Source organism: Molothrus ater, chromosome 26, assembly GCF_012460135.2.
Source record: "Molothrus ater isolate BHLD 08-10-18 breed brown headed cowbird chromosome 26, BPBGC_Mater_1.1, whole genome shotgun sequence".
NCBI classification, from domain to species: Eukaryota; Metazoa; Chordata; class Aves; order Passeriformes; family Icteridae; genus Molothrus; species Molothrus ater.
In genome coordinates, this window is record NC_050503.2 from 889350 (window position 1) to 904193 (window position 14844).

General features: G+C 50.1%; 1 protein-coding gene across 6 annotated transcripts in view; it reads left to right on the forward strand.

The window, feature by feature from the left end:
• Positions 1–14844, forward strand: part of PIP5K1C (phosphatidylinositol-4-phosphate 5-kinase type 1 gamma) — a 52810-nt gene that overhangs the window by 33676 nt on the left and 4290 nt on the right. For 2 of the 6 annotated variants that reach the window (XM_036399199.2, XM_036399193.2), the window contains exons 7-17: positions 745–1044; positions 1562–1767; positions 3239–3322; positions 3822–3870; positions 4809–4893; positions 7743–7904; positions 8064–8093; positions 8851–8992; positions 9278–9310; positions 11625–11729; positions 11976–12108. In XM_036399199.2, coding sequence (XP_036255092.1) covers positions 745–1044; positions 1562–1767; positions 3239–3322; positions 3822–3870; positions 4809–4893; positions 7743–7904; positions 8064–8093; positions 8851–8992; positions 9278–9310; positions 11625–11729; positions 11976–12108 — 1329 coding nt within the window. Of the gene's footprint in view, positions 1–744; positions 1045–1561; positions 1768–3238; positions 3323–3821; positions 3871–4808; positions 4894–7742; positions 7905–8063; positions 8094–8850; positions 8993–9277; positions 9311–11624; positions 11730–11975; positions 12109–12566; positions 13338–14844 lie in introns of those variants that run through there. The other 4 variants (XM_036399198.1, XM_036399195.2, XM_036399196.2 and 1 more) reach the window with 4 other exon arrangements.

The window sequence follows — 14844 nt, forward strand, 5'->3', positions numbered from 1 at the left end:
GCCTCCATTACTTCTGGCACTCTCCAAGAGGGCTCACTGCTGTGCCCAGGTGGGTGAGCTGAGGGGAATGAAATTTTAATACAATCACGTTTCTGCTGTCTGTCAGAACCTGTCAGGTCTGTCTTTCCTGCCACAGCGTGCAGAGAAGTTCTGTTTCCTTCCCAAATGTGCCCAAAGCTGAACAAGCAAATCCTGCCTGTCATGTCATTCCTAATTATTCTGCTGCCTAAAAAAAGGAGATGACAGCAGAACAGGATATCCGTGCTTTCTGGTTGACTGCTTTATAAAGCAACTCTGCAACAGGAGGAAAACATTTATGTTGTTTTGTTTAAAAAATAATCCTGTCCGTGGTTTATTCTGGGCTGGAGAACAGCTCTTGATTCTGACACTGGTGGAGAGATAAAGAGAGCTGTTATTTTTAAGCTTGAAGTTCCCACTTATTGTGTTTATTTCTCTCCCAGTTTGGTTTCCTTTTTTTAGCTGCTGTACTTGGGGAAAGCAGGGGATTTCCGGACTTGGTTATTTGCCCAGAGAGTGCTGAGCATCTCAGTCCCTGTGTTTTCAGGTCCTAAAGCCACTGAAATGCAGGACTTTGTCAAATGCATACACTGAGCTCCTGTTAAGTTCAGAAAACTTCTCAGCAAAGAATCCCTAGTCCAACTGTTGACATGCTTTGTGGTGAACACAGCAGGAATTTTCTGCTCAAATGACTTTTCTCTGTGCTTCTTTCCACCCTTGCTGCAGAATCTGAACCAGAACCCCCGGACTCTGCTGCCCAAGTTTTATGGACTGTACTGTGTGCAGTCCGGGGGCAAAAACATCCGCGTGGTCGTGATGAACAACATCCTGCCTCGAGTGGTGAAAATGCACCTGAAATTCGACCTCAAGGGTTCAACCTACAAACGCCGGGCATCCAAGAAGGAAAAAGAAAAGTCCAGCCCTACGTACAAGGATCTGGACTTCATCCAAGACATGCCTGAGGGCCTGATGCTGGATGCAGACACCTTCAGTGCTTTGGTGAAGACGTTGCAGCGAGACTGTCTGGTAAGGAGGGGGCAGCTCAGGGACAGGGTAAGGAACTCTGTGGCTCTCGAGCATGAGGAAGAGCAATTCCTGATTGAGAACCTTGCTACCGAGCCCAGAGTAAGATCAGTCCTTTCTCCTGCACTTTTCCCTGAAAGCCAGGCAGTAGAGTTGGATCTCATGGCAGCCTCTGAGGACTGAAGCTGTGCTCCTTTGCCTGGTCCATCACACTTTGGCAGATGCTCCCCTTGTAGCTGCTTTGCTGGAGCATTTTCCCAGTCACTGTGCAGCAGATACAGCAGTGTAGTTTGCAAGTCGTCAGGCCTTTGCTGTAATTGTGGGATGGCCAAACTTTGTACAGTCAAGCCCAGAGGTCACTGTTGGTTCAGAAACTTTCAGGCTCTGTCAAATGAGTTGTTAGTGAGGATGTGGATGGGATGCTTTGCTTTGATTGCTTTGATTCCATGCTTCAAGGTCTGTATTTCTGCTGCTAGCTTGATATTTTCTCTTTGTTCTTGAACTCAATATTAACCTGTAGGTATTGGAAAGCTTTAAAATCATGGACTACAGCCTCCTGCTTGGGGTTCATAACATAGACCAGCACGAGCGGGAGCAGCTGTCGGAGGGAGCCCACAGCACGTCGGATGAGAAGCGTCCCGTGGGGCAGAAGGCCCTGTACTCCACAGCCATGGAGTCCATCCAGGGAGGGGCTGCCCGCGGCGAGGCCATAGACACCGACGACACGTAGGTGAAACCTGGGCTCCCTCCTGCTGCTGGGAGGTGGAGGCTGGAGTGGGAAATCCCTCAGGAGGCCCACAGGTGTTGCTGTTCCTTTGGGGGGCTCCCCAAGCTGTCTGTTCACTGGTAGCAGCAGGCAGGCAAGGAGACTCCACACGGCTTCTGGGGGTGCTGATTAGATGAGGGTTTATTGGGGGTCCCAGCCCCGGGAGCAGCAGGGTTTCTGAGGGGGAGAGAGGGAGAGCCTGGGGGGAAAAGGGGCCAAGAGAGACTCTGTGGTCTCCCCCCACAGCTTAACAGGAAGATTCAAGGTGGGCACAGAATCAGATTTGGGCCAATGGGATTACAGATACCTGATACTTCAGGAGAGGATCACAGGCTTGGAATAAACCCTACATTTTCGAGGGGTGAGACAGAGCACACCATTTAACTAAAATGTAACACCAGACACAGGAACTGTTCAAGGGAGCAGCTCTCCTGAGGTTTTGGTAGTGCTGCCATTGTGGTGGGAAAGAGGGAAGCCAGGGTGGGAAATAGTTCTGTAAGGCTCTGGCCTCACAGCAGTCTCTCATCTTAGGGCAGGCTGTAGGTTGTCAGCTTGTGTAACAGCCTTTAAATATCCACCCATTCCCTGGGGAGGAGTTCTCACTCAGCACCCAAATACTAGAGCAGAATAGGGATCAGTCTGTCCCTAGGAGCCTGGAGTTCTCCATCACTCCCACCTCTGGAATCCCTGGCAGTTCCCTGAGGCCATCCCAGTGGGGTTAGCAGACAGCAGTGTAGCCAAGTGCTGGGTCACTGCTGGAGTTGGAGGCTGGGGGTTGTCCTAAGCCTGTGCTGTGCTTGACCTGGGATTCTGCCTGGCTCCCTGGCTCTTGGGCCAAGGAATGATGGCGTTTGCTGCTTGCTGCTGTCTGAAACCAGCTGCTGAGGCTTTGATGGAGGGGCAGTCCTGAGAGCTGAGATAATACTGTGGTGTTTCCAGTCCTTCAGGCAGCATCAATAATTGCAGTGGCTGCCTGAAGGAGTATCTGGCACCCCTGTGCTTTGGTTGCGTGCTGGTGCCAGTGGTTGCTGCACTTTGGCAGGATGGCATTAGTGTGGACAGGACTGGAATCCTTTGTCCTTAAGGATTTACTGCCCTAATGACAGACAGCTCTCACTGACCCAATAAATAACCTGATCCCCAGAATAAAGCAGGCAGGAGAAAGCTCCATGGTGCTTTCTGGCCCAGGCAGAGCTGTGCCACACAACACAGGTTCTATCAGGACAGTGGTGTTTGGCCATGCAGGCAGTGACCCTGGGGTCAGGCCAGGTCACTCCCATGGTTGTGCACAAAGTGAGCACACCGGTTTTACAACGTGTCTGACACCACACCAGAGCCCCTCAGCACGGCTGCTGTTGCCCTTCCCCAGAGTTGGGTGGTAGAGGTGCTCTGGCTGAGGCTGCATCTGCTGAGGTTCTGCTTTACCTGCAGGATGGGAGGGATCCCAGCAGTGAACGGCAAAGGAGAGCGTCTCCTGCTGCACGTGGGAATCATAGATATCCTGCAGTCATACAGGTAGGTAACCTGGCAGTGTGGGTTGGTTTTGCATTAAATTGATATTTGGTGAGGAGAGAAACCACCACACAGTGTGTCTTTTGTGGCTGATAACATCTCTTTTAGTACCAAATGAAAGCAGGGGGCATGTTCTCTCCTGGAGACTGCGAGGATGAGTAGACACAGCTGCCCCAAGCTGACCATGGGCTTCCATCATGTCCTTAGAACAGCTGGGGACACAGCCCTTTGTCCAGGATGATGAGCTGCTCATAAAGAAGTAGTTTCCCACCTCAGTGTGGGAAGCATATCTCCAGGGGTGTAAGGTGTACCTCTTCCAGCCCAGCTCCTCCTTCCCTGTGGTGTTCCCAGGCAGTCCTGACCTCCTGGGGGAGATGCTGGAGAAAGCTCAGTCCTGGTGACATTGGCAGCTCAGGGATCTCCCTATAGGGTATGATAGGGGGCTTGGTACAAAGTACATGCCTGAATCTTTATTTTTCTCTCCACTTCTCCTTGGAATTAGGTTCATCAAGAAGTTAGAGCACACCTGGAAGGCCCTTGTCCATGATGGGGTGAGTGCCTGTGCAGAGGCAGGAGTTGTCCAAGCCTCACAGGATACTTAGTGTCTATTTGTGGAGCCTGACCTAGCACAGCTGCAGCTGATGAAAGGAGCAGTTCTTGCCCCTCATTCCTGCCCAGCAGGGTGGTGCCACTTATTCCCAGCCAGGTTTCCTTGCTCAATCCAGCTCCTCACACGTTGAGCTGTTGTGATCACAGCTTTCCTCCCCTGCTTTGTGTCCCATGACACCAGGAGCACACACCCAGGTGTGTGTGTTCCTGGGCTGTCAGGAGCCCTGGGCTGTTCTCTCTGGTGACTGGCTGTATCCACCTCAGCAAGCTCTCTGCCAGCAAATCCCTTTCCATGTTTCCTTGCTGGCTTCATTCCTGCAGCAGCCAGGTGTGTGTTTCTGAAAGAAGCTTGGATGTGGAAACCATTTTTCAGCCTTGCATTTCCTGGCTTCCCTTAAAGTAGCAAAGGAAATGTGGAGATGCCAAGTCATGGAAGCGCAGTCAAACATCAGAAGCAGAAAGAGCTTCAGTTTTACTATTTTAAACAAGAACATTTGAAATGTATGGAGACCCTTGGCTGAATTTGGGTGTCTGTGTGACATGCAAAAGTATCCAGGTTTGATTGGAATGGCAGCTAGCAAAGCCAGAAGAAATTTCATGTATGCAATCAGGCCAGTGTTTAAAAAAATCCAGGAAGTCTACAAAGGAATAAAATCACCAAAATCCATTATAAAATCACAGCAAGAATATAATCAAATGCAATCAGAGGCAATGCTTCAGGGTTATTTATAGCATTAATTAGAGTGTTTCAGTTAAGCCTTTCCATTTTAAGGCTCTATCAGTGCTAAATGTTGGAATAAAAAAGACTGTGTTGGTTGTTACAGAAATTCTGCCTTGAGGGATCATTTTAAAATTAAACAATTGCTTCTTGCTGTTGTAGGACACGGTGTCAGTACACAGACCCAGCTTTTATGCAGAGAGATTCTTCAAATTCATGACCAACACGGTGTTTCGAAAGAATTCCTGTAAGTACTAAGTTCTGGGGCTGCTGTGCTCTGAGCTTTTACCTTGGCCTTGCTGCTGCAGGCTTCATGAGGAGTCTGGGCTGGAGCCTGAGCAGGGTTTCCAGTGTGGTACAGCTGTGAGAGCTGGGGGTGTATAGCCTGGAGAAGGCTCCAGGAGACTTTAGAGCCCCTTCCAGTGCTTAAAGGGGGCTTAGAAATAGGAGGGGGAAGGACTTTATATACAGGCAGATAGTGACAGGCAAGGGACAATTGTTTTGAGCTGTCAGGGTTAGATGAGAAGTTAGGAAATCTGAGGGTGGAGGCCCTGGTACAGAGGGCCCAGAGCAGCTGTGGCTGCCCCATCCCTGGAAGTCTCCAAGGCCAGGTTGGACAGGGCTTGCAGCAACCTGCTCTAGTGCCCATGTCCCTGCCCATGAAGGGGTGGAATGAGATGCATTTGTAAGGTCCCTTTTAACCCAAAACTTTCCATGATACAGAGCAAAGCTAAGAACTGCAGAGCCCTCAGATTGTCACAGCTTGCCTTGGTCTGCTCAGGCTTCCACCCAGTCCCTGCACCTGACCTGGGTTCAGCCCTGACAGGATGTGTGTGAGGGCAGAGCCTCTCCTTGTGAAGGGAAAAACACCTTTGGTGTGACAGTAGCTGGTGGTGGTGCTTTGACTCTCAGGTTTTCTGTGGTTGAAATGGCTCCTGAGGTATTAAAGAGTTTTTTTTCCCAGCCCTTTGACCAAAGAAGAAGTCGAGATTCCTCAGCTCTGCTTTTCAAGGTTGTTTATTTGCTCTTATCTATTCCATTCTTTCTCTGACCTGCTGAGGTCTGTCCAGCAGGTTGGTTTGTGGCACACTGACCACCCTTGGGGTGGTGTTGGCTTTCTATACTAAAAACTATGTGTACTTTATTTACAATAATTTTCCAATACCTATCACCTATGTTAGACAGTCTGTCTCTACTCTAAACCAATCCAGAAGTGTCACCATCACAGCAGAAGATGGAGGACAAGAAGAAGAAGAAGGAGGACAGGACACACCCAGATTCCTTCATCTTGCCTCTTGAACCCCCATTCTAAATCCCCAAAATTCTACTTTTTCACCCTGTGACAAATTAACTATCATTCTACTCAAACTTTTGTGGCTTGTAAATCTTCACACAAAGTTTGCAATTTTCTCCATGGGCTAAAATGAAAGGCATAGGTACTTTTGACTCAGTGCCAAGGTCTCTGAGCCCCCTGCCAGAGTCTCGAGTCCTCAAGGGCAGAGTCCTGGGTTCCGACATGTCAGAGTTCAGGACATCCCTCTGGCTGTCCTGGATTGCCAGAACCCCTGCCAGAGGGCTCAAAGACCCTGGCACAGAGCCCAAGATACCTGGGATTTTGATTATGACCCATGGAGCAAATTACCAATCTTATATGAAGATCTGCAAGCCACAAAAGTTTAAGTAGAATAATAATTAGTTTGTCACAGGGTGAAAAAATAGATTTTTGGGGGTTTTTAGAACGGGGGTTCAGAGAGCAAGATAGAAGAATCTGAGCGCATTCAGTCTTTCTCCTTCTTGTTCTTAGCCTCCATCTTCTGCTGTGATGTTAGCACTTTTAGATTGGTTTAAAGTAAAAGCTCACTGTGTAACATAAGTTGAAACCCAAACGAGGTACTTACGAGCTGCTATTATTGAGCGAACCCGTCTCTGGCAAAAGAGTGGGATGACTTGTTAGTAGAGGTGAAAAGCCAGCCAAGCTGGGTGATAGCTGGTTGCCTGTGAAACGAATCTAAGTTCACTCTTAATTCTCCAAGGAAAACCCACGAACCCTAATGAAGCGAATTAAGGGTGATTTAAAGGGGGTACAGCTCCTTTAAAAAAGAATACAATCTCTATGAGCGGATAAATATTAATTTCCCAATTACACTGTGGGCCCTCAAGCAGCCATCAACAAAGAGTGCGTTAAAGCTCTACACTACAAAAATAAAAGAACTTTATGACTCCCTCCCCATTAACAGGCTAACCTGTTGCAGACATCTTTTATGAAAAATCCTTTCCTTAGGATTTTTCCTCCTGAGAAGCTGAGAGGCCTCAGGAACAAAGTGTAAACAATGGTTATCTGCTGCTGTGGAATGCAACAGGTGGATCTGTGATTGGCCCATGTTGGATGTTTGTAATTAATGGCCAATCACAGCCCAGTTGGCTTGGACACAGAGCCCGAGCCACAAACCTTTGTTATCATTCTTTCCTATTCTATTCTTAGCTAGCCTTCTGATGAAACCTTTCTTTTATTCTTTTAGTATAGTTTTAATGTAATATATATCATAAAATAACAAATCAAGCCTTCTGAAACATAGAGTCAGATCCTTGTCTCTTCCCTCATCCTCAGACCCCTGTGAACCCTGTCACACTAACCTATATTTAAATAGGAGAATTAATGCTAGAATGAGTAACCAGGGTCCTCCCTCTACGATGCAAGTTTACATCCGTACATTATTAACAAATCACCAATATAAACAAATCAAACAAGCAGAGTATTAAATATCTTGTTAACCTGACAGAGGAGCGTCCATTAACATAAGTGATAGGTATTAGAAAGTCACAGTAAATAATATATACATAGTTTTTAGTATAAAAAGATAACACCACTCCAGGGGTGGCCAGAGTGCTTCTGTCTGTCCTGAGGAGTGGACCTCAGCAGGCCAGAGGAAATAATTTTATAGATAAGAAACAATAAACAACCTTGAGAACGAGAACTGAAGAGTTTTGAGTCCTTCTTTGACCGCCGAGCTGAGAAGAGACTTTCTGACACATCTCAGAGTCACTCTGACCAGCAAAACCCCGAGACCGACATTTGCCCTTCTGTGCCTCCCCCAGCTCTGAAGTCGTCCCCCTCCAAGAAAGGGCGCAGTGCCTTGCTGGCCGTGAAGACAGCGGGTCCCACGGCGGCGTTCTCTGCCAGCCAGCTGGCCTCCGACAAGGACGACACCCAGTACGACCTGCGGGCGGCCAGGAGCTACCCCACGCTGGATGATGAAGGTGACAGCCCTGCCCAGGGCACTGCCTCTGTGCTTACCCTCTCTTTCCTAGCAGTTCTTTAGGATCCTCCCTTGTTCTCATCAAGTTCCCCACTGTGCACCAACTGCAGATCTTTCCTCATGGATAGCTCTTCATTGCATGTCTTGCTGTGCTTTGCAGGTGCTAAACCTAACCAGGACAGGGAAGAAGGTAAGAGTGCATTGTTTTGTCGCAGCACCAGCAGGTACTTGATGCGACACCTCTGCATCAAAGGAGACCAAATCCCTTCTTTGCAGCACTCTGGGGTTCTGCAGTAAAAATGGCCGCCTGTGTCACTGCTGCAAGACAGCTGCTGCCAAGGGGCACCATCAGTCATAGCCCAAAGCCAACAGAGAGTTGCATTTTCTAACCTTTAAAAAAAAGATTGGGGGGGGTGACTGGGAACTACAGCACTCCAATGACAGCGTTTGGGCAGTTATAACAGGCAGGATCTTTCCATTGGAAAAGAGGAATGGGCCGGTTCTGTGCTGCCTTTCCTTCACTTCCATCTGGCTGCATTTACAGCTGAGTGCTGGAGGACAAGCTCCTCCAGTGCATGGGTGTTGGATTGCTCCCTGTGCAAAGCACTGAACACTCAGTGCATCTCTTAATTCACTTGGATATTTATCCCTGGTGATCCAAGCATTTAATCCAGCTTTGGTCACCAGTGAGAAGTCTTCACTGGCATTCTATTCCCTGCCTGTTGTGCTTGAAGTGGTGCTGACTGGCTCTCCCCAGAGGATGCCTTGGGAGAGGCTGTCATGACCCAACTAAACTTCTGCCTGTCTGTGGTTTGAGTGCCCAGTCCCAGTGTGGGTGTGCAGGTTCATGGTGGAACAGCCTTGCACGGGGCTGGTGTAGGCGAAGTGTTGGTGTTTGACTTAATCATCTCTTCTTCCTGCCTCTCCCCTGCCCTGCTCTGGGCCAGCAGGCAGGCCAGACCTGCTCCCTTGCACTCCTCCTTCCTTTGAAGAAGCTACCACGGCCTCCATAGCCACGACACTATCGTCAACATCTCTGTCTGTTCCTGAGCGATCCCCCTCGGAGACCTCTGAGCAGCCCAGGTACAGGTGAGGAGATTTCCCTGCTCCCACTGGTGCTGAGTGGCTGCTCTTGGCTCTCTGTGCTGCAGATCCCGGCAGGCTGCCCTGCACTCTGCAATGCTAATGACCGATTTTAATTAAATCTCTCCTGGGAGCAAGCAGACACAGCTTTGATGGGATTAATTATTGCTGGAAGAAGTGTCAGCTGTTAAGTAGAACATCTCCCTCATGGGATGTGGAGGTAGATTTGGGGACAGTGCAGGATTTCTGGCTTAAATTGCTCCTCCAAACTCTCCTGTTTTCTTTCCACAGGAGGCGTACACACTCCTCAGGGCAGGATGGCAGGTGAGAAATGGGTCTCCTGTCTTTTGTCTCATCTTCTCTCTGCTGCAGAGACCTCATGTTTATCCCTGCACAAAGGTCACTTAGAGGGCTGAGTGGGAATTTCAGCAGCTCCAGGATTTTGGCATGGATGCTGAGCTGCTTCTGCAATCAGATGATCCCCATTTCTTACACAGAATTTTCCTTGCAAAGCAGATCTCTTAGTGCTTTGAAAATACCAATTATTTGATAGGGAAGGGGACAAGAGTATTGTCCAAATTTACCCACCCACCCAGCACCAGAGTCAAGGAAGGTCATTTAAGTCCCTTTAAGCGAGTAAGTGAGCCCTGACAGCAGGAACATTCCTCCTCTCAGCATCTGCTTGTGGCCAGGGTAAAGTGAAAGGGCTTTGACTTTATGAGGCACTGAGCACCCTCAGTCCCCACAGAAGTAGCTTCCAGTGTTTTCAGAAATCTGTGAGGCTTTTTTCCTCCTGTGGTATCTCAGAGCCAAGGGCAAGGTAGGACAGAAATGCTGTGCTGCAGAGGAGTGTCTGATTTTAGAGGCTCTTATCATTAAATTATTGTGCATTATTGTGGAATTATTTTGCATCAGTAAAAATTACACCATTGCCCATGTCGGCAGGATCTGCATGAGGAGCCAGCGGATGCTGCTGGCTCTGCCCTCTCTTTCCAGGACATTGTGTAGGTGTAGTAGGCTTTGAAATGACATCAGAGACTCAGTCCTAGGATGTGCCATAGCCAGAAAAGCCTGACAAGCCTGTCAGGCTGATGTCCTCTCTCCCTGCAGTCAGTGTTTGGTGCTTGGAAGGAAAGGTCTTTGGAAGATGAGGGTTTGCCCCACATTACAGGCATTTGCTGTTGTTCCAAGCTCTGAGTGATTAACTGAGTTCAGTTGATAAGCACTGTGAAAAAAAAAATCCCTTTCTGTGGTATTTCCTAATGAAAATACCTCTGGATGCTGCATGTTGCTGAATCCTGCCCTGGAGGGCAGGGACCTGCTCACTGTGAGAAGTGCCAGGGACTTGTGAAGCACCTCATATCCTGCAGAATCCAGTGTTAGAAATTGCTGAAAATTGGAGACTTAAACCCAGGCCCCAGTGGTGGGGCCCATGTGGCAAATGCAGTAACTTCATCCAAAATAGTTCAAACTCATTGGTACCTCCTGGAGGGAGGGAGCTGCTGTAGTTATGTGACTGCTCCTCCAGAAATGGCTCAGGTGAGTCAGAGTGACCTGGGAGCGTTCAGGGAGCTCAGTGGCTTGGTCAGAGTAGATCTGTCTGTCACAGATTTGCTAGAGCTACACTGATTATCTGCAGGTGTTTTGCTGGTTTTTGCCTAATTTGTCCCTTTCTAATACCAGTGCTTCCATGTGCCCTTCCTAGGAGAGTAGGGACCTGTGCACTTGTGGAGCTCTCTGGGATCCCCTGGTGAAAACCAGTGCAGACACAAATTTATTAAAGCAAGAATTTACATTCCTGAGCTGAGATGGAAAAAACCTTACCCAATTGGCTCTAGAATATGTCATGCCTCTGGTTATTCTGGTCTGCTGGGGAATTCAGTCCAGGTTTGAGGTCCAGCCCTGTGAGGAAGAGTGTAGCAAGTTCTGTGCATGGAGCTGGACTGAAGTGCTGCCCACTGGTGAGAGCCAGCCTGGAGCAGGGCAGTGCTGTCAGTGAACCCAGGGCTCAGCCCTTCTCTGACAGCTGCCCCTCGGCTGGGCAGGCTCCCGCTCCTCCTTCCCATGGGGACAGCCCTGCTGGCACAAGTAATTACTTTAATAGCATGAGGTATTAAAGTGAAGATTGTCAGAAACAGTTCCAGAGTGTGCAGATAAATCTCAACCCTGGAACAGCTTTGGTGTGCTGGGAGTGTTGGAGGAGGTCAGAGGCTCTGGCCTGGTGCCAGGCTGACTCTGGACACAGGATTTCCCTGGAGGTCACTTCTCTTTGCTCCCATGCTCCATTTGACACTGCCCATCTTTCCTGCTGCACTGGCTGTTTAACTCCTTTGCTCTTGTCCTCTTTTCCCACCTTGTTATTCCTGAGTGCTGTAATCTTCCCTCTCTTTTTCCTGGGAGTTTTGGTTATCCAAACCCTCAATCCTGGGAGGTCTGAGTGCTCCCTCTGAGCTGAAATCAGCCACTGAGTCTGTGCAGGGAGCCCAGTGCCACAGTAGCAGCAGGAGCTGTGTGCTGGGGCAGAACTGCACAAGAGGCTTGGCTGGCTCTGGACTGATTCAGGCTGCCTTAAAATTGAGGGCTATGCATAACTCATGTCCAGCTGAGTCTTTGGGCCTGTCTCCCCTTTGGTTTCCAGGTCACACGAGGAGGTGCGGGTCCAGGAGGAGGTTCAGCAAATCAGTGTCGAGCTGGAACCCAAGTGTGACGTTGAGATTGTAGCTCCTGAAGAAGAAGTCAAAGAGTGAGTGTTTTAGAGTGTTGCAGATCCCACACAGTGGGTTTTGAGCTGTGGCTGCTTGTGCTGGAGGCTTTGCTGGAGTCATGGGTATTCAGTGAGGCTGAGCACAGTACTGACCTGACCTGCCCTGACGTGACCTTTCAGGATGTGATAGCATAGCATCTTCAGAAGCTCCTCTGTAATAAATCCATTTTGCTTGCTCCTGTCCTGACTGCAGTGACTAGACTGTCATTTCTTTCCCCTGTGCAGGGAGGCAGCTTCTTCAGCCTGTGCCATTGTCACATCCACAGCCACCGTAGAGGTGGAGACGGCCAGCCAGGCCTCGGAGCCAGCCAGCCAGGCCTCGGATGAAGACGACGTGCCAGTCACAGACATTTACTTTGTAAGAGACCTTCTCCACCTGGCCCCTGGGGGGTGATGGGAAGGGTTGGACAGGGCTGTCAGTATCGTTCCAGGCAGTCAAGTGGGCAGTGGCTGCCCCGCACCATCTTGGTGTGAAGCACCTGAGACCTCGGTGCTGGGTGGGTTTTTGAATGCAGGGAACTGGATTAAACTTGGAGAACTCAGAACAGCATCTAGTGGGGCTCACACAGGTGGCACTCCTGCTGTGGATGTAGATGTAGCTGTGCTGCTCTACTTCCAAGCACAAGTGTTTGTCTAGGCCAGCACATTTGCTCCTGGGACAAGCCAAGGTGATGTGGGCGCTACAGAGAGGTTTTTTTTTCTCAGCCAGAGACCTTGGCTGCTTTCCTGACACAAGCATGGCCTAGAGCCAAAGGGAGGTGGTTGCAGAGGGCGACCCTGGGCTCTGGTGAACTCCGGCTTTTCCTTTCCCTGCAGGCTGCATTAGGTGATGCAGTGGGAGTCTAGTGCTGAGCCAGGGAGTAAGTTGGTGGTTGGCAGCAGAGTGCCGTGGAGCCTGGCGCTGGTCCTCACTCAGCTCCCACAATGGCTGAGCAACTCCTGCAGACCAGAGAAGAGGTTTTTTAGCAACATGTACCTGTCCCATGGATTCCCAGAGCACAGCTGAGTGCCTGTCCCGTGAGAGCTGAGCTCTCTCTTGTGCCTGGGCACTGGAACCCTCATTAAAAGAGGTGCTCGGCTCCTCCCTGCTCGGACTTGTTGCTGTTAGTTCTGTGGTGCTGGAGACAACCTGAGCCCATGCAATGGGCTCCTTCAGGCTAAACTAAAATGCAGCATTGGCCTTCCCCTGGACTCTTGTGACTCTGCTGCAGAGCTGCTCACTCATTGCCGAGTCGCTCTGAGGCTTGTGGGAGCTGTGGAAGGAATCAGCCCTGTTTTACAGCTTGTTTGGGGTTGGATGCATGCTGTTCAAAATGCAAACGGCTCCTCTAACACTGCCCTCTCCTTGCCTGTGGATGGCAGCTGTGTGCAGGCAGATCCTGCCTGCTCCCCTGGCAAGTGTCTTCTGGTGGGTGAGGGTCAGCTGCTCTTCCTCCCTGTCCCTGGGCGTATGGACTGCCCCCAGCTTGAGGGGCACCTCTCTCCACGAGAAAATTCTGCAGAGTGTGTTCACAGAGAGTGTGACTGCTCATCAGCATTTCATACTTCATCTGAGTCTGAGTTTTGCATTAAATGTGTGTCGTGTGCTGTGGAGTGTTTTTCACTGCTGGGATGAAGGGAAAAGCTGATTTGAGTTCCCATGGGCGCTCTCCTTGGAAAAGCACTTGAGCTGGAGCTCAGGTGAGGCTGCACGCGTACGCTCAAGTAGCACCACAGCTGCTCCTGCAGGAGCACTCAGGGGCAGTGGTGGGTGAAGGGATGGTGTGTGCAGAGGAGGATTTGCCCAGTCCCAGGAGACTGTGGTCTGATGACTGAAGTCTGCTTCTGGAGAGCTCTTCATTCTCCTGTTTATCCCCAGGGAATAAAAGTGCAGAGTGTGGCAGGGCCTGGGCGCCGCTCTTCCCTGCACGGCTTTCCCACCTGCTCACCCGTTCAGGCCTGGAGTTGCCCAACCCCTTGTTTTTTGCTTTCTCTTTCATCCTCTCTTTCACATCACCCTTTTTTTCCTCTGTTTCCTTTCTCACCTCACTTGTCCTGGGGCCACTCAGTTCACAGATGGGAGGTACTGGATTTACTCTCCCCGCCAGCGCAGACTCCGAACTACCTCGCATTCCTCTGGGATTGTAAGTGACCACACCAGCACAGCATGTAGGGGAGCAGAGCTGCAGCTTTGAAACACTGGGGCCAGCATCCCATTTCTCTCAATGGCTGGGGCTCTGGATTGAGTGGGCATTAGGAACCAGCCCAGCAGAAATGGGGGAAGCATATTGAAATTACACCAGTGGATCTCCTTGTAGGATCTGAGAGAATCATGAGCTCTGTCCCTTTTCTGCAGAGTGGTGACACAGCTCCTATCCTGGGATGGGCTGTAGTGTCACCCAGCCCTTGGAAAAACTGAGAGCAGTGAGGCCCTGGCACAGGGTACCCAGAGAACCTGTAGTTGCCCTCTCTCTGGAAATGTCCAAGGTCAGACTGGATGGGCTTGAAGCAGCCTGGGATAGTGGAAGGTGTCCCTGCCCATGGCAAGGGGGGATACTGGGTGGTCTTCCATCCCAAACTGCTCTATGATTCTTAGTACCAGATCTGGCCAGAGAGGCACCAGGGCCTCCATAGGTGATGTCAGGCTCAGCTCCCTCAGCCCAGGAGGAGGGTTTTAAAGACACCATTAAGATGTTTTGAAGGTTCTAAAACTCCAGTAGCAAACAGAACTGTTTTAGTTTGTGGGGAGCATCTCATTAACCAAATGAGGCAGGTGCTGGTACTGAGTTAGGGCTGGTTTCAGCTCTCCAGCCCTTCTCAGCATCACCAGTGTGCTCCCTCCTCACTGAAGGTGTTCTGTGAGCAGGCAGGATTTTCCTTTCCAAAAGATGCAGGGAGGCATTTGAGCTTTTAGGGGCTGAATCTAGAGCTGAGATTGCTCTGGGGTTTAGCATTTAGCTTCTCATGCTTTGGGAGAGCTGCTGTCCCCAGGGGGTGGTGGCAGTGCTGCTGCTGGTGCAGCCTGGTGCTCCCATTTGGGTTACAGGCAGGGTGCATGGGGAAGCAGGGGCAGGAATGTGCCCCTGGCTGTTGCTGATGGCATGAGGAAGGTGCT